This window comes from Poecilia latipinna, unplaced genomic scaffold, assembly GCF_001443285.1.
Source record: "Poecilia latipinna isolate Pla-1442-1.1 unplaced genomic scaffold, P_latipinna-1.0 Scaffold1399, whole genome shotgun sequence".
In the NCBI taxonomy this organism is placed as follows: domain Eukaryota; kingdom Metazoa; phylum Chordata; class Actinopteri; order Cyprinodontiformes; family Poeciliidae; genus Poecilia; species Poecilia latipinna.
In genome coordinates this window covers 18,883-43,590 of record NW_015114015.1, presented here as the reverse complement: position 1 = coordinate 43,590, position 24,708 = coordinate 18,883, and the positions used below count along the sequence as shown (strand labels likewise).

The window sequence follows — 24,708 nt, the reverse complement described above, 5'->3', positions numbered from 1 at the left end:
AAGCACTGCATTTACAGCAGCAGTAATACAGTGTTGGGTAGCCGTTGCTGCTGTATGCGGTTTGGTCTGACAGTCTGAGAGGAGCCGAGCTAGCAAAAATAAAGACGTCAAAGTCAGGCGATGGCTTAAGATACACGCACTTTAATTTAAAAGTAAAATGCCTAAAATAATCAGTGCAACTGAACAAGACAAGACAGAGGGCATTTAATGGTTTTCTTATTTGATTGGCACCGTTTTGTTCAAACCATAGGGGCTGCATTTACCCTAAAATATTTACAAAAAGTGTCATATTTCTTTACATTGTAACCATCTGCGTCTCTGAAATATCCATTTTAAATAAACTTAGACTGCAAAGAAGCAAATGTTCTTGTTTTATAATAAAAAAAATACCTCAATGACATAGTTAAATGTAAAAGAAATACAGAACTAAAAGCCTTCAGCTCAGAGAGAGAGAGCGAGAGAGGAATCTGAAAATGTCTGGAGGGCATATTTTTACCTATTTCGACTCTATAATGGGGGAGATTATATGATGTAAAGTCGAAGGAAAAGCAGAAACACTAACAGGTGCTATAGAAATACTATTACGAGCAACAAAAATATAAATTGGCCTCTACAGACTTCGATCCTTCTGCCCGTTTTTATTCTAACCATTTTGCCCGTACAGACTACAACAGCGTGTAAAATGCTTCATAAGTTGGCTGCCGGTGCTGCACCAAGCCCAAAAGTGCCCACATTATGTCCAGCACAGTCGTAGCGGAGGCAGCTCCACTAATAACGCGAGCTAACGAGCTGTGGTGGGAATACTGCTCCACGACTTGTGGCTAAAACTGCTCGTGGAGGACTGAAACACTGCACTCTTTAACATCTCCGGAGAAAGTGTCTGGTGGGCAAATCAGAATCGGTTGGTAATTTTATTTTTATAGGCTATTTAGAAAGCTAAACTCACTTCAGGAACAGATTCATATTTACAAGCGCGACCTTCAAAGGCTTCCACCGTCCAACAAACGGGGCTCATGAATCTGAAGCCTGCACTCTAACTACATGGAGGAGCTTCAGAGGGAACAGGACTTACAAGGCATATAAACAAGGCTTAAAGCTTAAATTGGCCCTTGAGGACCAAATACACAGAGCTGGCCTGACAATATAAAGTGCTGCAGAAGTAAACAAGAAAAAGACCGCAGCGGTAATTGCGTACAGTCAGAGTGAAACAATCTAAGGGAGATAAAAGCACTTGAGCAAAATCCCAAACTGTGATTTTTGAGTTTACCGTTTCATTTAAATTAAAGCTTTGAGCACACAAATTTTAAAAGGAGAAAAAAAAAGATATATAAAAAATCATTTTCAGTACAGAAAACGCAAGCCTTCTCTTTCTAATACTGAACCTTTAAATTCCTGAAATGCCCCCCCCAAAAAAGCAAAACAACAACAACAAAAATCACAATTTCTTCACAAGTTTTTGGATTCACAAGAAAGGACGACTAGTAAACCATCGATTAGTGGTTAGTGGTCAACATCTGATGTACCAGTTTATTATTTGGCATTTAGGGCTATGATTAGCAGCATTTAAAAGATTTATATTTAAGCAGTGGTCAATAATTTTTTAGCATTTGTGGTGTTAAGCCTGATGAGGGCGGTCACCGCGAGGCAGGAAATGCTGTTATTTCAACACAAAGGCAGAAAGTCGAATGATCGGAGAGTTGACGTTAAACATTGTCTTTAGCGTGTAAGCATTAGCGCTTTGGCTTGGTTAGCATTACGAGCTGTAAGCTAATTTCTTTGGTGCCTCTCTAGGTAATATAAATGGTTATGGCTTCAAAGGTCTTAAAATGTTACAAAATATGGTTCCTATATTTGGAAATCCTTTAAATGAGATGACTACGATTACTCTTTACCAAGCATTTATAGTCAGCTGGATGTCAGCTGGATGAAAGAAGGTTGATATATATATATATATATCACAGTCTTCCTATTGCAGGTGCTTGGATTAAAGAGCGACAGCTCTGCCCCTCCCCCACGTGTTGTTTGCACACTGCCAGCCAGCAGGATGAAAGAACGCCATTATACTTTCTCCATGCTTCCAGGAAAGACAAATTTCAGCTGTTAGGAATAAGTGTTGCTTTTGGGCCCAGGTCTACAGTGTTTTACAACCATTATGAAGTAAATTCTTCCAGTATAGCAACTACAAATGACTTGAACTTGTTGAGGGAAACATCTGCACCACTTATGTAGGAGAAAAGTGTGAAGCTGGACCTCTGTTATGGCCAACTCTGTGAGGAGGGCAGCATTTGGATAAAAAGTGGGAAAGGACTAAGAGTGGAAAGCAGCTTTCTGCACATTTTATTTTGTGTGTAAATTGAGGTCTTTGGCCTTCACCTGTCGCCAATACCAGCTTGTTTTTGCATTACCGTTGAAGGAGGAAATGGAGGGAAACAGCCGTGGAAAGGAAAGGCAGCAGCTGAAGTGAGAAGAGTGAGCAGCCCGGTCACCGACAGTAGGAAAGTCAATATGAACAGGAAGATTAAAAGACGGTTTTACAAGGATGGAGAAAAGCAAAGAGGCACACAAAGGACGAGAAGGAGATAAAAAAAAGAGAGAGGGAAAGTTCAAGGGTGAAAGGAGAGAAAGTCAGAGAAAAAGACACAGGCATGTGAAAAGAGGTCGTCTGGTAAAGCCATTAAGCCTGGATTCAATAACTCTGAAAACCAGCAGTTTGTCAGTAATGACCAGTGAAGGCCAAAGTGTGTGTGTGTGTGCTTACAGATGTGTTGCTATGAAATAGGTACCGAGACCTGGTCGAGTGTGAGTTTTTTTTCTTCTGTGTATCTGCTTTGGTCATACTATGAGGACACACAAGTGCCAGTAAAGTTGAATAAATCATTTCAGATTTTCTTCATGGACAGGTTTGGGGTAGCTTGGAGTTTTTTGAGACAAGTCAATCTATTGTTATGAAATCCACTGAACGTACATGTGTGGGCGTGTGCAATAGTCAAAATGATTATATGTGCTTTTATTTAAAGAGAAAACAATCATCCTTGAAGGAGGAAGCAGAGATGCTTGATGAAAGCCTAGACTAGAGACTCCAAACTACAACACAGAACAGATGGATGGTTCTGACTTTCTGCAGGAAAACAATCCCTAATCCTTGCTGCCCAAACTCTACAAATGTCTATTAAGTCATTTATTGTGAAGTATATGGGGGTACATTATTTGTTAAAATATGATCAAGGTAAAATGTTCATGTAACAGCCTGGATTTACAATTCTATGTAGTTTCTTGCGAGCTCGTTTTTACCACGACTGAATGCTTTAATCAAAGCGGATGCTAAAATCCTACTGACACAGACGCAGCTGGACTTCCACTCCCATTGTTGGCGCAGTATTTACAGTCTGCACTATCAGCGGTGATGTTTTAGTTCCAGCTCTGCCCTGTCCTGTTTTCTTACGTCCTGTCAATCAGAATTCGCCCAATCTGTGACCTTAAAGCGACGGGCGGCTCTCAGGCAGGCGCATCAATGGACACACATTGTTCTTGCCAGCCAGGGAGGAGGGAATCATTTCGCCTAAGGACATCAGGGGATAAAAATGGAAAAACAGCGATGACACCCACTGGGAGCCTAATTTGTTTTATTGTGCATCTAGAACAAAGCAAACGCTACGATTTTCTGTGCTCAGACACTGGCAGAAGGCAAAATAAACGGCAAATTGCATTTAAAAAGCCATTATTGATGAAGAAAAGAAGTTCATGCATACAGTACACAAACATACATCTTATTAGGTTGTATTATTATTTTTTTTATTGTCTGCTCTAATATTCTAATCTAATGTGTTTTCATTAGCTGCAAGCAGGAAATTGTCATAATTACGAGAAGTAAAGGCTTCAGTTTGTCTGATTAACATTATGTGCTTCTCTTGGCGAATTAACTGAAATAAAAGATTTTTTCAATAACATATTAAGTTATTGCATGTTTAGTGGAGTATTATATCTCAAGCTTTTTTTTTCTGTGTTTTTCTAACTGTTTTTCTTCCACTGAACTTTCAGCATTTTGAGAACTGCCAGCTTCTTCAGCGTTTACCTTTTTTTGTGATAACCTCCTGTAAGTCATAATCATCAAAATCAGATATTAATGCTTGGAATATGTAACTGTTTATTACATCTATATAACCTAAGTTGCTATATTTAACAATTGAAATAAATTAACTTTATGTCAATATTCAAATTTGTGTCCGCTTTTTAAAAACAACTTTTACTATCCACCTGGCAAAAATCCAATATTTCTTTCATTGTAGAAAAAAAGACCCAATTTTCTCTTAAAATAAAGAGATCAGATCATAAGATTGAAATCTAAATTCTGGAATTTTCCGGCTTGTTTCATTCCAATAACTTGCGAGAGTTGTACATGGCGGATTCCAAATCCATTTTTCTGAAGTTTCTCCAGTTTTAGTAGGCCAAAAAACACACGCACTTAACAACCTGGAACTATTTAAGTTTCAGCTGATAGAGTCACACGCTGACATTTCAGCCAATAACACTTCATTCATTTTTTTCTTTATGGCACCAAACACACACAAACGTATAAGCTAAGGACTTAAATAGACCAACGGTAACACGTACTCTAGTGCAAACATCCACCACAAATTCTAGAGAGCGCTTCCAAACGGTAAGACGGAGCAACACCCACATGCATTCGCACGAATAAAAACACAGAATATACGTTTTTCTTTTACTGCCATACTTCAGACCATTAATAGGGACAGAAAGAGACTTCCTGAGTTTGTGACGGAGAGCGGAAAATTCTGATGCCAACTCTCTTCAGTGCTCATTAGAGGCGTCATTGAGCCATAAAGCTTATTATTATGACTATGGCAGAGAAAACAGTGCTTTCAGGATAACATCGCCGTACAAGACAGCGTTACTTTGCAGTTAAGCTGAAGTTAAACAGAAAGATGAAACAAACACACATTAGGGGAGGAAACATGCTTAGGGTCCATTAAGAAAATATTCAAAAGGCAAACATGTCCGAGCAAATGTCAAAAATGTATGCATGTACATAGGAGCAATTTGCACAACTCTGCTGCTTTCATGCTTCGGAAAAGTCTGACTAAACAATAGAGCGTTGCCTTACAGCATGTTACAAGCCTCGGCCACAACTGGCACGATTCCTTAACGCCTGTGGTTCAAGAAAATCCACAGTGAAAGCTTTTTGACATCCATCACTCACGTGTTCGTGCAGAACAAATATGCTTCCGCTTTATCTGATCTATCCATCCACACTCTCTCCACATCACATGCGTGGGAAATACATCACCCCGAGTGGCCTTTACGGTTCCTAACGCTTCCAGCCTCATGCTGTTTATGTGCTCAGAGTTTGTTCGTAACATTAAACACTTCCGACATAAAATCAGAGACACAGGATTTAATAAAAATAAAAAAAATACTATTGTGGATAATTGATATTAATTGAAGCATGACGATCCCTAAAAAAAAATCCTTCATTTTAAACAGATGCAGCTAGAAGTTAGTCTTTTTTTTATACAATGCTTAATTAATATTATCGTCTTTACTTTAATAACATATTTTATTTCAGTTTAGACTTTTTAAGATAATTTTTTATAAATATATCTTTATGAAATCTGTCAGACAGATCAATAAGCAGGACATCATCGGGTTCACTGACATTTCCATTAGATGCATAAAGCATTCACTATATAACTGTACATAATATGAAAAGAAACTCATTATTTAAGTATCAATGTGTGCAAAATACTGTTTGCATACATTTTTTGTATTTCAGGTCTATTGCATTTAGAGTATTAACACTATAGCAGCACTTCTTCATCCTTAATGACTAAAATGAACATAGATTTCAATGAGGAAGAAAGCAAAGAGTGAGGAAAATGCAGGTTTAATCTCAACTCCATGCATTGTTGCTTGATAAAAGATCTAGACTGAATTAAATGCTGGATCCGGACAAAACTTCAGTGAGCAGTCCATTTGGAGATCTTGAGAAGTTTCTACGTTGTCATAAGGACGCAGGAATGGGCACAAAAAAGGCACTGAAACATTAGGAAAAGAAACTAGAGTGGGTTATTATAAAGAGTTGTTATAAGAAGAGCAATACCAGAGGCTGTGAGCTGCTTGGCTGCTAATTTACTGGGTTACTATATTTCCAAGGACATGCTGTAATACCTAAACTTATTAATACTTAAAAAATACTCAAATGACTTGGATCCAGGTTTACTACATTCAATTCCAGAGATCTGACTTATAAGTCATCTTAGTATTCAATAATGAAATTGTTATGATACCATGTAGTGCTGCTTCAGTAGAAATTCTTTAATCATGAAGCATTTATTAATTTTTAGAACGCATTGCATCGAGAAGCAAAAACATTCATAGATTTTTATAACATATTTGTCTCTGTGTGTCCGTTTTTCACTCTGTTGGTAGAAATTTGCACGAGCTACTGTGTTAGCAGAATCTGATTGTCAAATGCAGAGGCTTTCTCTGGTCCCATATGATAACTGTGCATTCATGTTAAATCAGCTGTAAAAATCCTGTATTACGTTTCGTATGAGTTTGTGTTTTACATGCTATTTCGGTGCAATGCTAATGGCTTTACAGAGTGCCGGGCATTTTAACAGAGCCATGGAAAGGCTTGTAAAACACACGCAGTCACCACAAAACAGGAAAAAAAAGAAAAAGAGAGGCTGGCACATTGAGGCACGGTGGTCTGGTGGGAGACCGTGTGTGAGCCTGGGTGTGTATTAACAGGGTCAGTCAGGGTGATGGCGACACATGATGAAGGAAAATGAGAAACACCGTCTTGAATGAAAGACTGCCAGTGTGTTCTTTACAATTGTGTGTAAGCTTGGTTGGTGGCTAAAAAAAAAAAAAAAAAATCCATGCATGGCGCCAAGTGGCACTGCCCGACTCTGGGTGGGTTTGGACAGAGAAATGGGCAGAAAGATTCAAATTGTGAAATGAATTACTGTTAAGGGAAACATCCCACTGAAAAATATATCTTGTAAAGGCTTAAAAACCTCAAAACAGGCTCTGTAATGGAGTGAATGAGATGTGAATAAGAAATACAGTGTTGACGTAATGACTTTGGGATAAATGAACCTAAAAGGAGGACTGGAAAGAAACTCCAAGGGCAAAATGAAAAGAAACACAAGAACAAAAATAAAAGGGGGACATTTTAATCTAAAAGTTAAAATCTTCTCATTCTGAAAGTTTGATTTGCTTTTCTGGGGATACCCGATACCTGTGCGTTACTTTAAAAAAAATGCATTGCATATATGTATATAACTTAGATGTTCACAAGTCATTTTTCCAAGTCTCGAGTCCTAGTCCAAGTCAATTTTCTAATGAATGAATTAAAAACTTTTCTTAAAATTCATAGGTCACTTTATAACCTAGTTTCAGACTTGTGTTGTTTGTAAAGAGGCTTAAATTACCACAAACATTTAATAATGACTTTTTTAAATGTTGCGTTGTAATATTTTTCTATTTACTTCACTATGCCATAAATGCAACAAGAATGTAATAGTTACCCCATTAGAAATATGTTTATACTCCAAGAAAACAACAATAAATATGCAATAAATATGGTTTGGAGGGTTTTCTTTTCCTCACTCCACGCTGGAGAATTCTGAATAGTATCGGAAAATAACATTTTCTAAACTCAGATTGAAAGCCCCAACTCCCACTTCTAAATAGTTGAGATGTTCAATACAAAAGGAGAAGGACAGGTTCTTATTTTGGTATTTTCAGCCTGGATGTGTCCTTGTAATGATGTGGTTAACTTAACGTGTCAGAGGCAGGTCATGTTTATTTCTTTCTGAAGTCCAAAGTCATTTAATAAAGCGTTCATTTAAAGAGGCCTTCATGTGTTTATTATAAAGCTACAGCTAACATGAACAGATTGCTATGAGTCATTAACATCCCATAAGCCACCAGTGTCACTGGCTAATATAAAAGCACATTCTTTCAGTTTTGAATCCAATATGGCTGCCACCCATGTAACTGGCAGTGAAAGTTGCCAGTATGAAAATTTTAATGACAGTTTTATCTCATTAAAGCAGTGGGACATTTAGTACCCAAACAGCTGTTTCTTTTCATCTTCATGGGAGAAAATGGAGAAAAAAAACTTGCTAATAGCTTTTAGCACCAAAAAACCCCCCAACAAATCTCACTGTTTTCCCTCAAACGCGACGTCCCTTTCAGCTTCGAGCGCCAATTTCTAAGGCGAATCAAACACAAAATTGTCAGATTTGTGCCTTTCTCCATTTTGGACTGAATAGTATGTTGTCAGAAATTCAGCTCTGGACATATTTCAAGTTCTCCACAACTCTAACCTTAATTTTCCAGCTGCATTCTGTGATTGTCATGATTTGGTGTCCTCCCTAATATTCTTTAACAAACCAAACAGCTGGATTTACACAGGTTATGGATTACTGTGTGATACAGCACGGCGTCTTAGTGAGGATCCTGTAAAAATCAAGAAGCGAGTGAAGCCCAGTGAATTTATAAGAAAATTTGGACAGTTTTTCATCTCAGCTGTACGTTTGACTTGTTTGTAACCACGAGCAGTCTGCATTCCTTATTAGATAAGCTTTAGCAGCTGCCCACATAATCAGTTTTAACAGAGCACGCTTTGCATTTAAAAGCTAATGTCTGACCTCAAGACCACAACATAAAGTCTGCATTTCGGGCTGATGATGAAAAATATGCGTTATATTTTTCTGCCTGAGAAAGTCCCGCAGAACGGCGAATGTGCCCTGGGATTAAATGACAGCTTGATTCTCTATTTTCCGAGTTTATTCAAAGCGACAGGAAACCATGCTATGCCATATGTGAAGCGCTCATGCTAAACAGAGACGTTTCTCAGCATTGAGACGTACAATAAGGCTTTCATGGAGACTGTAGGAAACTGGTAACCAAACCGCACACTCTGTCACCGAGCTGCGCGAGTGTGTCTGCGTCTACAGTTACCGCCTTCAATGCATACCACATGTAGCAACCATGTTTTGGCTGATATGTTTTCAATATGGAGGAAGAGGAAGCCTTCGACAGACCCAATTTGTTTAATTGAATAATGCACTGTTTATATTGAAAGCCTGAAAACACAAGTGGTTACTATGATAATGCAGCAACATGAAGGCATTCCCTGAGCCCCAACTTGTCTTCTCGCTGCTCCGATCTTGACAGCAAAATAAAAAACTCTTCCAGTCTCGCTGCTCCGAGCTGCGTATAAACCCACCTCCCTCGTCCTGCCAAGGAGCTGAGGCGGAGTGTACTCCCTGCACTGTACGATGAAATAAAATGTCTTATCCGGTATTTGTTGTGCAGCCAGGTGCTTGTCAACAGGTGACCTGCTGGAGTAAATCTCTTTACAAATGTCAAAGGTAATGCCAAAAACCTGCCAAGCCAACCAGTGTGGGCCTCGTCTTCCACTCGTACTCATGCCAAGATGCACACATCAACGCATAGAGTAAAATGCCACACTGAGGCCTTAAGAAATATTTTTTTTCCATGTTCCAGGTAATAATTAGCTTAATAATCTCACGAATTAAAGAAGAACAAAATTTTCTCTTATCGTCACAATTATGCAAAACAGAACCCTCACCTGCTCCTCTGACATGCTGTGCAGCTGCGTGTGCCAGGAGGCGGAGTCAGAGCGGTGATAAGATAGGGGCGGGGCAAAGTCCTGCAATATGATTGGGTCACGCTCCTGACACAGTGAGGTCAGGTGACTTATGTACAGCTTCAGTTTATTGCGATTCTGATTGAGGTCCAGGAGAGGAGAGAGAATCTGCAGGAGGGGACAGAAAAATATGTTTAATTAATAAAGATAAAAATGCATCAAAAAAAACACAAAAAAACAAAAACAAAACAAAACAATCATGACGGCTGGTTTAAGAGTTTACAAGTCAGGGAAACGGAAGGGCATGCAATTATGGATAGAAGTGAAGTGGGTGAAATGCAGACTTGAAAAGTACTTTAGTGTGGACAATACAAAAAAATTATTAAATTCAACCATAAAGAGTAGAAAGCACTGAAAGAAGTTTACATAACTTGGGTACTGTGACTGTCAAGTCAAGCAAACACTACACACTCGGGTGTGTATTAGTTGTGACTTCATTGAGTGTAAAAACAATGGCAAACAGGAAGGCCACAGCAGTTGAACTCATGTAAATCTTAGACCGAATTTAAATGTAGCCAAAACTCCTACATCCTCAGGCAGATATTATAAAATGGCTTTGTTTTGTATTCACACTCATCGAACCTTTTCACATCTTGTCGCGTTTGAACCATAAACTCGATGCGTTTCATTAAATTTTTGAGTGATGGACCAACACAATGCAGCATAACTGGGAAACAGGGAAAAAGTTTGTGAAGTGTTCCGCAAAAAAAAACAAAAAAACAATATAAATGCACAGCAATACGACTAAATAAAGCTAAAAAAATGGTTTCAGAAGGAACTTAATTAGAAAATCCTAGTAGAGTGAAGATTTAACTCAAAGCAGGATTAAAAAAAAAAGCTGACTTGATATTTCCTAAAACTAAAAAGAATGGGAGAAGATATAAGTCTCTAAAAACTTAGTTCTACAAAAACTCAGATGGGCTGGATGCAAACGCTCACCACATTCTTTGTAAATGCACAACACATGTACCTTTTCCCCTTCCACTTCACAAGAATGCCTCACTTTGAGACAAAAAAAATCACAATAAAATACAGAGGTTTATCTACGCTACTCCAAAACATTGTTTGTTACTGAAAGTAGAGAGAATATGTCCACTTTCCAGTTGTTCACTATGTATATGTTAATATATATTGTTTATATTATAAATTTCAGGCTAAATAAAAACTAGAATACAGCAACAGTAGGTTCCTGATGTGTGTCTGCTAAGCGTGGGAACGAGGACGAGAAGAGTGACAGAGATGCAAGCGTTTAAGGGTTCTGAGTCGAGACCCCCCATGAGACGTGTCCATGACAGACACACACACTCGCACAGATAAAACAAACAGACCAAACTCTTCCCCTTGTGGAATACCGGGATTTAAGTGCAGAGGAAGCATTTTAAGAGGGGAAGCAGTGTGAGTGTGCGTTAGCGAGCTATATTTAACGCTGCAGTGCGTCTGCGCCGGCCTTCTGTGCCCGTCGTCACTCAGCAAACACACAAAGAGAATTAAAAAGTAAGATCCTTTCACTCAGCGCAGTGACTTCATTTTGTCTGTGTGAACTCCGTGTCTGCTCTTCAGCCGTCGCTCTTCTCAGCGTTCAGATTCGAGGATCTGTGCGTTGTTATCTCGTCTCTGCTGACTTTATTTGCTGAAGCGCTTTATTAAGACGGTATGGTGAACCAAATGTCCATTTTACATTGTTATGTTGACTATACTTAGCAGATAAAACAGCCTGTCTGAACGGATAAGATTGACCAGCATTGCTCTAAAAGATTCAGTAATACACAGTATTGTGTAAAAGTTGACTAATTTATTTATAATTTGCTTCTAGTGAATTTTATTTGAATTTCTTTTCCTCTTATAAAACAGATTTCGCCTTTTTGAGCAATAAATGGTCTTTTAATCAATTCAAAGAAATTCACGTCCCATCAAATCCCATTCTTTTATTGGAAATATGACAAATACCAATCACAAAGTTCAACATGTAGATAGGAGCTTAACTCAAAGAAAATGATTCTCAAACAGCCGTTAGCTGAAAACTAGGCTCTCGATACTTAACTACAAGGCTCGGCTTTGTTCTCTCGCTCTCTATAGGACTTGACTTTATCAAAGTGTTTCGGCTCCGACATTTCTTCTTTTGTCCTCCACTTGTCCAATTTTCTAATTCTTTAAGCAACCACTGCACCAATGCTGCCCTGGTCAGATACAAGGACTGCAATGAAGATCAGTAAAACCTCAGAGATCAACACACACAAAGTGTGTCGACTTTAGCACTGTGATATTAGCGCTCGGAAGAAACTAAACGATACTGAGATAAAGTGACAATTCAAGATGACACATTGGAGTAAAACCCAAGTCACATAGCTTCACAGATGTAAACACAGCGGCAAAACTATTGACTCGAAGAAGTTATGAAGCGATATAAAACATTTGCACAGCAAAGCATGGAAACTACAACGGGCAGACGAGCCAGTTAGCAGACGACCCAACATCAATCGGCTGCACAACAGATGCCATCTTTTCATCTAAATACTGGGGTATTATGTACCTATCATAAAAAAATATTCTGTTCTTGTACCTGACACTTTTTGACATATTTGCAATAAAGGTTTTTTGTTGTAATTCTGTCCCCTGCCTTCTTTATAAAGTAAGGAAATTTTGCAGAGCCTCTGCATTCCTTATAAGAATGAAAAGTTCCTGATAAAGCTAAAAACGTAGGACATTTTCAACTACTTCAGTAACTTCATGTGTTTTATGATGCTGACAAAAAAACAAAACATGAATCGATGAGGATGTGGGTGATTTTCACGCTATATCCTTTAAGCAGTCTTGTCTCTGCGTTAAATCTGCAATAAAAGCTAACGGTGAATCAAAGTATCTGTCGTCTTTAATTTCATCTTATTGACAGCTACCACAAAAACATTAATACGCGCCTACACATGTGCACCCTGGATGTAACCCTGAGCTGCTCCTGATTATCTCCACAAGTAACAGGAAGCAGCTTCCTGGTTTCTTACACACACTAAGCATGTTTGCACTAAATATAATTTTTCAGATGTGTTATTTGTGTATGCAATTGCCCCTCCATTGCACACGCGCTCAAATGCATTACGTTTTTGGACCGTTATCAGCGCAGAGATAAGCTCTAGTTGCGATATTTTGCAGTGAAGGATTGTCAGTAGGAAACAGGCCATTAAAAGAATCTCTGCTGTCTATTTCCCTTTAGTGGAAAAAAAAGAGTTAGGAGAAGAAGTGAGGTGTAAAAGATGGAATAAAAGACGGCAGGGTTTCATATTCTGGGCTGTAAAACTTCTACGCTGCCCATACGAAGACAGTTCTACGGAGTTTGCTTTACAGCCCCAAAATAAACCTAGCATGTGGTCAGCAGCTGCTATCTCACACTTTCTAATTTATATTATTCTGTCAAACAGCAGAAAAAAAGAAATTCCCTGTCAACACTTTCCAGACATGAAGCAAAGCTCCGAGGATCAAACACAAGACAAACTAGAAACAGGCACAAAGAACGGAATGAATGAAGCGATCTGAGGAAGACGTTTTTAGAGAAATTACAACAGTGCTCTCTTATTTTTTCCACCCAGAATCGATCTAAAAAGAAAACAAGATTTGAAAAGAAATGTGAAAACTAAAATGCTAGGTCTAAATTTCAGAAGCACAGTGAATTTAGATGTTTTTACTCATAATATGGCAATAAGAACCTATAAGTTTTAGCAGCTTTTCACAGACACGATGGCCAATTAATCAGTGTGTGTGTGGTTAATGGGTCTGCAGCGGTTTTCAGTGTCTTGTGAAACAATCCCCAGGGAGGTATAGTTTTATGCTGCGCTGTGAGTGAGAGTGTGAGCTTGAGCCGCTTTATTAGCCTCTCATGTGTCCCTACAGGATTCTCACTGTAGTAAGAAAGAGCTCTAAAGAGAGGCGTACGGCTAACTCTGCTGACTGGACTCAAAGAAAGAAAAACACGACGGCCAAATGATATGATGAAATTAGAATTATTCATCCCTCATGGAACCGTGAAGGACTTGTGCTCAAAAAGACATGCAGAGCAACCTCTACCGTTACAGGCATCCCTGGTGAAGATGTGAAGAAAACTTTAAATAAATGGCAGTTTAAGAATAAATTGACCCAAGAGGTCATCTGAAATGCTGCTGGGAGAGTCCTGACCAACACCGGGGAAATGGATCTCATCGCATTTTCATGCACTGGCTCCATATTTGTCAAAGAATTGATTTTAAAATACATCAACTTTTAAATGGAGGGATCTGACTGTTGAATTGAAAGGGAAATGAGAGATTCGAAGATTAGATGTGGATTTAAAATCAAGCTACAGATTTAAAATTGCCTCAAATATTTTTATCTTAACATTAGTTTTTAACCTTTTGTATCATTAATGGATTTTTCACTGACCTCCAATAAAGCAGTCTGGACTGCCTTGTGTTTGAATGGTGCTACCAAAATAAACTTATGTTCTTATGTTCTCAGTCCACAGAAGGCTGATTTTGATTCATTTTGTTTGGATTTTGCTTCATGTTTCGCATCATTATTGTGTTGAAAGAGCTATTTTATTTTATTTTTTTTGGAGAGATCAGCAGTTTTTAAAACATTTTCAAATTGAGCGCTAATGATGCCATGTACTCCAACAAGGGCTTTTGGAAGAGAAATAGACCACGACATAACCTATTCACCTCCATACTTAGCATGAGATGCTTTTCCACATATTGATCCTTTGCTTCAATGAAAAATAGACAGACTTGGTTGTTATGGAGACTTGGTGAGCCATAGATGCCACTTTTATATCTCTAACAAGCTTTAGAGAGTTTTATTCCTCCCATCTCATCCTCCTATGGTGACAAGATACAACCGGATTCTGTCTTTGTTGCAATTTATTTCTTGTCTTATGAAGATCAACACACACTTCCTGGACTTGAACTGCATATTTTCTCATTCCCATTTGGAAGAGCTGCTGGGGGAAATGAACTGTTGGTATTTCCAACGGAAACACAAGGCAATAAGTTATTAATTGAGTGCTTCTGAACCAACTTCAAAAGTAATAGATAAAAAAAAAAAAAGGTTCGGAATCAGAATATGCATTTTCTTTCCCCCTCAATTCTTAGTTTTAAATTGTTTATGCTCACAAAATAAAGAGACTAACTAACTTCATAGCACAATTTAAATTTAATGTGGGGTATCTAGCACAACTTATGGCCATAAAGTGTTCTCAACAACGCTGGGCATGTGTTAAAACTGCTCTCCTGTGCTCCTCTGCTGCAGCTCAGAATCCCCCTTATGGACATTCACACACAAGTGCTCACTGTTTGGATGAAATGTGCTATGGCAAATTAACCACCTCACACACCAGAAGGAAGGTGAATGTAGCTCCTGGTGGTGGTAGAAAGGAAAAAAAGATGGCAGATAGAGGTTGGGCATGCTAGCTGACCTGCCTCTCTCAGCAGGAAGTTGCTACATCTAATTAATAAGAAGGGCTCAACTTAGATCTGCTAGCTTTCAGCATCCTTGTGCAGTGGCAATAAATCATGTGGTATTACTTTGCTAACACCAGAGCTAAAGCTATGATGCCTAAAATGTTTGTAGTAGTACATATATTTCTAGATTTGATTAGAAAACTAATGCATTGCACACTGATAATCAGTCCAGTAACAGGTTCTCAGAAGATGCTCTGCAAGGCCCCCCTTTGCCGCCGGGTCAAAACACCATTGGTTTTTTCAGCGGCATGAAGGAATGCAGGAGAAGGGTTCTCTGTAGAGATCACAGTGTACTGTCAAGCATGTAATCCTACATAGTAATTTTAATCTGACACATGGAAACCAGGACACCTACCTCAGTGAGTGCAGTCAGACAGAATTATACATATTTAAAAAAAAAAATCTAAAACTTTTGTTTTTATGCACAATTTGGAGGTGTTTGCAGTTCTCCCGCTATGCTAGCCCAACTTCTTCTATGTGTGAGAAGCTTGGGAATGATGGCGTCTTTCTTCCCCCCCCCTTGTGAATTGACTATTAGTTTTAGCTTGCTTTCTGAGAACCGTTTAATTACAGGTAGAGGTTTGCATGTGTGTAGGAGTTATGGTGCCTAATGTTACAATAACTTGCACTGAGAGAAAAGCTTCCTGTCAAGTGTGTTTATAATGAGATTGTATTATGAGGCCAACATGGCACATCCCACTTAAAAGTTTGAAATGATCAATCCACAAAGGTGCATGCAGAGATGCATTATGTATAAGATACTGCTGCTGTTACCAGGGTCCTCCAAGGAGTACTAAAGCACACTGCATTATTAATTTATGTTTCATGTTACAATGTTTGGTCTTAATTCAATGTGAAGAGAATAATGTCAGGAAAAAGTGGCAAAAAAAAAACAAAAATAAGCTCTTTGTATGAATGAGGATGTGCAGAAATGGCACAACACAAAGACCAAGTGAATTTAAAACATGGACATGAGGAAAAGAGTTTAAAAAAAAAAACAAAAGACACCACAAAAACATGGAGGAAATTAATCAAGATTAAAATGTTCTCCTGATTGAAGAATGACGAAGAAAATAAAAATAAAAAATCCCCCCGATAAATCAGAAAAACACGGCAAAATGTATAAAAAAAAAGAGCAACACTGAAGGTGAGAAGCCAGAAGACAGAGTGTGATCATGGATGAGAGAGGAACGTAAAAAACACGAGGACACCAAAAAGTGACCTCATCCAGGGAAAGACGCTCACCCTTCTGTACAATATGGCAGACTGAGGGTGAGAAAGAAGGCATGTGATTGGCTAGGCCCAAATACCCTCCTCATCGTCCTATTGGTTAGTTCAGTCCAGCCGTAGCGTGAGTTCAGAAAAAGCAGGAAGTTAGTTTGAGAAAGATACTGTGAGTACAGCGTAAGCAGGGTTATTATTTAGTCAAAATACCGTCCAGTAATAATATTAAACAACATATTGCAGAAAACAAAACAGGTACGTAGATGAAACAAGCTTGTTGTTTTGGGTACCTGATCTGGGGAGGGCTTGTGATTGTTGGGCAGGTCAGAGTTCGGAGACGCCACTTTCAGATGGTCGTCCTCGTAGTTGTCGGCCATCAGCTTCATCCTGTTCTGCGTCTGTAGAAAGAAAGTTAAAAATGTGCTTTCAAAGAACAAAGAGAAACCACGATAAATAATGTGTTTGAATTCAATGAGATCAATACACCACCCATCTTTAGCTGCATCTAAAGTCACAAATGTTTTGCCGGTATGTCTCCATCAGTTTTGTACACCGGATGAATTTAAAAATGGCTGCTTTGTGGTTATTGTTCTGCTTGCCCAGATTTTAAGTTTTGGTGGGTAACCATGTCTTAATAGGTTTGTAGTTGTGATATTTGCTTTCTATTTTCAGATGACAGATTAAGTAATGCTCGGTGAGATGGTTAAAACTTTGGATATTGTTTTATAACCTAACTCTGCTTTCATCAAAACTTAATCCCAGATCTGTGTTTCTTGCTTTTAACGATTACCAAGAAATATTCTGCAAGAAACTTCTGAGGCCTGGAGAGCTTAGAAGTATTAATATAGAGATTAAATTAGTCACAGCTGGGGTTTACTAACAAAACAGTGGACTTCGTACCAGGGTTATCAAAGTAAATTTTTTTTAGTTTAATTTGTAAAAGTGTTTCTTATGATTTATTTCACAAATATGCCCTGGTTTGTGTTGACCACATAGAATTACAGCAAAACACAACAAGGTTTGTTGCTGTAACTTGAATAAGTGTATAAAATTTCAAATCAATGTAAACTGATTCACAAACACATCAGCAACAATCACAGCAATAGTCTGCAGCTCGCCACATACAGACATGCAGTTTATTTACAGATGAAGAAGAAATAACAGGACTTACTTGTGAGTTTATCACTTGGGGGTGTGGGGGGGGGATTCATATCTACTCATATTAGACTGAACACAGGTCTGTAAATCACCTCACACAAATCACACTTAGCATCAGCGCATAATTTTATTTTCCCATTTATCATTTTCTTTCTTTTCTCCAATTATCACTTTGTCATCATCTCCTCACTCTGCTGACTACGTTCCCGCTCCGATCTACTTTTCCGGCTCCTCTTACCGTCTCGCGGCTTTATGTGTTTCACACGTTTCAGTTCTACTTCGGGTTTTGCAGTAGGCCTGTAAAGAGTTGGGGGGGATTTAGAGATAAAAAGTGAGGGAGGGCCTGGATCCAAATCTGTTGGTGGTGTACAATCTAAATCCCCTTAGTCTCTCAGTGAGCGCTTCAAGGAGCCGGGACCAGACTCAGGTTGTGTGTGTCTGTGTGTGTACTGTATGTCTGACATGAAGAAAGAAAAAAATGTTGCATTTCTCAGAGTCTGTTTGAAGAACCAAATGAAAGACTGACATTTTTAGAGCTATGAAGAGTGCAAAAAAAAGTCTGTCTCCTCAGAGATTTCAAATATTTTACTTAAAAAAAAAAAAGAAAAAAAAAAAGACAACGATAAGCAGAGTAAATACACAAAGCGATAGTTTCATTTACTGTGTCGGGAAAAGCTATCTAAACCACACTGCCCCAAAGTCAAAATATACTTATCTCCATTGTGAATTCACAAATTAACTGTGATTAACCACATTTTCTTTGGTTCAATTTCACCTACCAAAGGCTTGATTAGCGTCGGACCTGCAAAATTAAGTAATCCCTTAAATGGAGCCCGTCAGGCAGCATGAAGCAGGCCAAGCATGTCCTGACCTCAAGAAATCCAAGAACAGATCAAAAGCAAAGCAGGGTTTTGGACCGTCCTGCGTCATTATGGTGGTTTGTTGGCGTCAAATGTTGAACTTTCCAAGGAGTGACAGGCCGACCAAAATGCCTTCCAAGAGCCCGTCAACAACTCACCCAGGAGGTCACAAAAGTACCCAGAAAATCTAACGCACTGCAGGCTGCACTCGCCTCTGCTAAGGTCAGTGTTCATGATGCAACATTAAGAAAGAGACGCCGAGAATAACCAGCATCCACGAACTAGTTCTAAAGCTAAAGTTGACCAAAAAGGACATAAAAAAAAAAAACATATCTTGATCATTTTTAGACAGATGATGCAAAAGTTTAACTTTTTGAAAGTTTTACAGCAGAGCGTTCAGAAAGTAACATTTCACCAACAAGTCAAACCTGGTAGGTGTGATAGTGAGTTTTCTTTTAGTTTTCCGACCTTCACAACTTGGCTTAATTGACAAGAACCGTAAATTTTGCAGAATTAATCAACGTGAATATCCTCAAGGAAAATATTAGTTTTAGTTTGTGACCTTAAGCTTAAGAACGTTTGGATTATTCAGCAAGAAAATGATCCAAAGCACACCAGAACATTGGGGGAAAATTCCTCCATAGTTATTAGGTGAAGGGAACAAATGTCACGAAATGCATGATTGAAAAGCTCATGTCCCTCAATAAATGAAGTCATAATTTCTAAGATGTGTTTTTTTTCCAGGTTAACTTCATCTGATATTTGGAAAGAACAAAAAAAGGGCAATACTTTTTGACTATTTGAATTCTCTTCAACATCCTGTTTAAACTCCACAAAGTCAAAAGTTCCTACTATTTAGAGTTGTTGGCGGTTGAAGATTATATTTCCAACACTTTTGCCATGCAATCGATTTTCGAGAGATAACAGAAACATTATTTTCTAGAGAAATCCATATCCAACACTATTCCCCAAATTAATTCACTTAGCACCTTTTGACAGATGGATACGCTGAATAAAATCAAGTAAACCAATTAAACAATTGGTAATCATTTTCTCTTCTTATTTTTATTGAGACGTAAAATCCGTTGGTCAATCAAGCTGTGGTTTCCCTTTGAATTAACCTAAAATACTCTCAGCTGAAGTCGAATCAGAATAATTCACAAGAGAGATAGTATGTGCTTTTTGCATGGGAACAGAAGAACGATTACAGATGTTATGATATAAGGTTACAGGGAAAGCTATACTGACAACCCTGAGTTAGAGCTATGTTGTCAAACATACCTTGATGTAGCTTATTTAATATGAGATCACAGGCCAAAATACTAAGTCACACACTGTACCGACTGAACTATCCAGACTTCGTGTATTGAGAACACCGAGTTCCCCACATTCTTGGTCAGGTGCCACTGGACATTTGAGAAGATATTTTATTATCTCATCACAGCTCAAAACATTTACAGAATGGATTAAGCGTTTTATAGCAAACCTGATGCTAGACCACTTCTGATGGGGGTTATTCTGGTTCACCGAGGTGACCTTACAGTTAAATCTCGGATTACAGGCGTGCCTGAAAAAAATAGCTAATAACCTGGATGCAAGTTCCACCACTTTTATGAAAAATGTTGTACTTGAGACTCCCTTTACTCTGTACCACAGAAGAAATCAATCAGAACCAATTTATTCCACCAGGTCTTGGCGGATCTTTGAAGGACTCAATTGTGTTGAACATATTGGGGTGTGTGTGTGTGTGTGTGTGTGTGTGTGTGTGTACACACAAGCACAGCAACCTCAACCGATTTACTGCATTTTCATCATAAGCCCCAACGAAGGCAGCTGCCTTGGAGGTCCTTCTGACCATTCATAAATCCTAAATGGATATAGCAATCCCACACAACTGTGAGTGCACAAAAACTTATGGTTGTCAGTTCGAGATGACGCCGTACCGTTCACTTTAAAGCAATAAAACGCTGAAACTCATGACGAAGGTGCAGAAACCTCCCAAATTACACACAATGTTAAAGCATCCTAGTGAGAACTAGAAAAAAGGAAAGAAGGAAGACATGGGGTTAATGAAAAAGGAAGCAAAAACTGAAAAAAAAAAGTCCTCATTTTTTATCTGGCCTTCTTTACATCTTCTCCCATTTCTCTAATTGTCAGGAATGCCGACCTCAGCTCACTTGTTTCTGCGCCAATTCTCCCTCTCACTTAATCTAATCATCACACCATTATTTCACTCCTCCTCTCTCAGACCTCCCTTCACCTCCACTCCCCCCAGCCTCCATTTCTGCTTTAAGCGACCAACAATGGGTAGAAAGACGAGTGAAAAGAGGAGCAAACTGATGACTCAGGCTCAGAGGAAAATTATTTCTTCACGATAAAGCTTTGGGGAATATTAGATTAGATTATTTTATCTTCTAGCCTTTCATCGACAAAGGAAAAAAAAAACCTTTATACATATCAAAGCAGTTATCAACAATGAAAAGTTGCTGAGTCATGGCTGGGCAAAGCCGACTTTTAAATGATACCAGATTTAATTATTCTCCCCATTTTTACATTAAAAAAAGCATCTGTTAATAAGTGGAAAATTAAAAATGGTACAGAGAATGAGTTGAGTATGGTGCTGTGGGGAATAATTTTATCCAGGCAAAGTCTCTGTAGACTAATTAATTAGAATAGTCCACATTTTTTCACCCCAACATGAGAGTTTCTGATGCAAGTGAAGATTAAAAGTACAGTGAAAAAATGGAGTGATGAACCTCAGATCAGAGTTTAACATTTAAATAAAACGACCCCAGTCTTTCAGATCTTTTAATATAACTACAACATCTTTGGAGTTCAATATTAACTCAGTTTGTTTTAAAATTGTTTTGGACTTAAACTACTTTATTTGCTTCATTAAAATAACTTAAAAAAAACTTAGAAATTATAAAGTAACGTCAGCAAAAGAAAGCAGAACGCGTACTCCTCCACAACTCCTTGTCGTTTCGTTTTAAATCGCCCGTTTTTGCTTTCGCTGCAACCGTCTCCGTCCTTCGTAACCCAGAAAGAAATAAAACGGGGACTGGAGAGGAAGCAGGCTGTGGCAGGGGAGAAGAGAGTGAAGAGAGCTGAGGTCATCTTGATCTACAGCTGTCTGGAGCGAGAGGTCAAAGGTCGACATAAAGGCAACGCTTTCAGGGCCGCTCACATTTTAATCGCACGCACAGGTGGGGTTTTATGTGTGTGCTGAACGTCTTACCACAGCGTGTTGTCTGTTGCACGTATTCACAGACTCGTAAATCTGCTAAGACTAAATCTGTCTCGCAGTTATGCTACACCAAATTCTCATACAGATTCATGAGAATTTATACTTACGATGCGCTTTAAGTTTTGGCTTGTATAACAACAAGCTATTTGGTGCAGGTGTACATTACCTTGCAAAGTTATTAATAGTTCTTAGAAATTCTTGCTCAGTTTTTTTTTTTTTTTACATTTCAACTAAGCATCAATGTTTTTAACTGGGATTTTATCTTAAAGGATAACTTAACTGTAATTTACAAATTTTACATTTTCAGCTTTGCGCATCCAGATTTGGATTATTCTTTGTAAATTAGCTAAAGTGCCATCAGATTGAGCCCCTGTGAACAGCAGTTTTGAAGTCCTGCCACAGATTTCCAGTTGAATTAAGATCTGAACTTTGACTAGGTCATTCTAACAGGTAGATGTGGTTTAGTATAAGCTTATTTCTTCTATTTTATCTGATTAGATAAGTTTCTCACATCTTCCACGTATTTGAAGCAAACTGAAAGAGGATATATTATGACTTTCATCCAACAATTATACTTTAGTCATTCTTTTACTGAAACAGATTTGTGAAATGCATGAACGTGTTTATGTCTCGTCAACAAATCGTCCCACTTGAGCTGTGAATCTCTGACACAGACCACATTTTCCAGGTTTTATTCTGTAAAATGTTTTCCAGGTCACAAATAGGTGAAAGTGTCTAAAAAATCCCAACAAAATCCATTGAAGTTTGTGGTTGTAATACAGCAAAATGGAAAGAAAAAAATAAAAAATTCAAGGGGTATGGATTTGCTAAAACACGGTAAAAATCTGTTAGAACTGTTGGGACTGAAAATGACAGCACAACAGAGATCTTCAGATAGGAAAACCTTGAAATACTGGACAAACTTCTTACACCACTGTACACGCAAACAAACGCACACTCCGAGAAGAGCATAGCAGAGACTCTGTGTTGTCAGTAACCACCTTGGAGACTCAGAAGTGTCATAAATGTCTTCATATGAAACCCAAAGAGACGAGGCGGGGGTTGAGGGAGGAAGTTGAAGAAGAAGGGATGCTTGTTAAACAATTTCATTGGACAGAGATACTCTCTAAAGCACCCAGCTCATATTTTTACCACCAATTCAAACTCAACTCTGTTTTCTTTCACCCATTTAAAATGTATTCAGTTGGATACAATTTTCAATGCTCAAACAATCTAAATCCAAAAGAAACTTCAGACTCATCCTGTACGGGGTTGGGTATAATAGTAGTTTTACCCAGGAAAAGCCAAACTCTGTGTGTTGCATGTGTGTAAATACACCCCAGTGTGGAACCACAAGGGTTTTTGGTCATGTTTATAGCCTCGCTTTTGGCCCGGGCTTGTGTGAACAAGGTGTTACCACCTAACTGTCTTTCAGTGGTGATGCAGTGTTTAGACAGGGCCTTTTGTTAGTGTACATCTGGAGAAAATGTCTTCATTGATTCAAATATAATAAGTGAAATTAAAGTTAAGATAAATACAGAATCGGTGTGCGTGTGTGTGTGTGTGACAGCCTAAAACGGGTCGCGGTCACATCTGGACTCACTTACTGGCTGCCTTCTGTGTTTTCTTTTCTCTCTCCATCACTTCCAACTCACCTGAGCTGCCCCGGCTTTTATTTACACCTCTCTAAATATGGCTCTCACGTTCCCCAGGTTGATTTTTGTCTTTATTTTGAGTGTCTCTATCAATTCACCACCTCTTTTGTCGTTTTTCATCCGCACTCCTCCTTTGGTTGCCTTTAAACCTGGTCAGAAATCTCTGCTCATAAGCCAGCTGATGCCAGGCTTTGGGCGTTTTGTCCTACCTGTTGCTTGAGCTGATGAACCAGGCTGTCCTTCTCTCTCTTCAGGGCTGACACCTCTTCCTGGGTTTTCTTCTTCTTGGACGAGGAGAGCTCCAGCAGAGCGATGTTGGCGTCCTTCTCGCTTATGGCGGCCAGCAGTGCTTCTTGCCTGCGCAGGAAACAGTACAGATCGGATGTGTTCGTTTTCTGCTGTTTGGACATGCATCGTTCAGAGCAGACTGGGTTAACTGAAACATTGCTTTAATTAAACCTTATGTAAAAGAAATACGGATCTTTACGAACACCTCAGGAAAAGTTTGCAAATTTATTGTAGTTATCAGCCCGTCTACTCGCTTGTCCATGAAGAGTTGCAGGGGAGCTGCTGTGTATCTCCAGCAAACAACAAACAAGCTTCCACATTTTCCAGAAGTAAATAAAATAAAATAAAAATATATGTACACATCTGTGACTTACCTATAAAAATACATTTTAGTTGTTACATGAATTTGCATTTTGAACTCTCAACCAGGCATGGGCTATTTACTTGTATTTCAAAGTTATGGTTTTAAAAGAATGCTCTTTTATATCATTTCTAACATTTAAAATCATTTTACTTTGATGCCTAAAAAAAGTGGCCATTTTCCATCAAGCTCAGATTTTCTCTGACTTTATGGACCACAGTCTTGCATTACAATTTGTAACCGAATTTAGCAGGTGTTTGCTCCACATCTTTGTTTATGTGTTATAGATGACGCTGCAATAACCGCAGTTAATTAATATGTTTCGATGATATGTTTAGAACAATTATTTTTTTATGTTTCAAATGAAAGTTAATTAGATCACACCTCATCTAAATCCTGTGATACGATGGCGTTTCTTATCTTACAGCATGACTATAGTTAGTGAAGAAAATGATCCATTTTATCCGTCATGTCAAGTCAAACTCTTTTAAAAGTTACTGTGAAAAAGAAAATATGGTGTAACATTTAAAAATTGTGCAGAGGCAACATTGTTTACTGTCCCCAATGCATTACAAAAATATATATTACTACTGTATTTATTACAGCAGAACATAAGGCCACTCTGCAAAAATTACAATATTTTTTATGTGCAACAAACGTTAAATTCTTCTCGGGAACAGCAGAAACGGAGACGGACTGTACATGATCAGAAAGCATCAGTGAGCT

The 24,708-nt window shown here is 38.4% G+C and overlaps 1 protein-coding gene across 1 annotated transcript in view; it reads right to left on the bottom strand.

The window, feature by feature from the left end:
• The window catches only part of LOC106962324 (ELKS/Rab6-interacting/CAST family member 1-like), a 30,997-nt gene extending 7,254 nt beyond the window's left edge, over positions 1–23,743 (bottom strand). Inside the window, exons 1-4 of the mRNA XM_015056678.1 lie at positions 23,543–23,743; positions 16,704–16,811; positions 16,435–16,455; positions 9,629–9,814 (exon numbers count right to left, since the gene is read on the bottom strand). Coding sequence (XP_014912164.1) covers positions 9,629–9,814; positions 16,435–16,455; positions 16,704–16,811; positions 23,543–23,743 — 516 coding nt within the window. The remainder of the gene's footprint in view (positions 1–9,628; positions 9,815–16,434; positions 16,456–16,703; positions 16,812–23,542) is intronic.
• Positions 23,744–24,708: the final 965 nt, after the last annotated feature.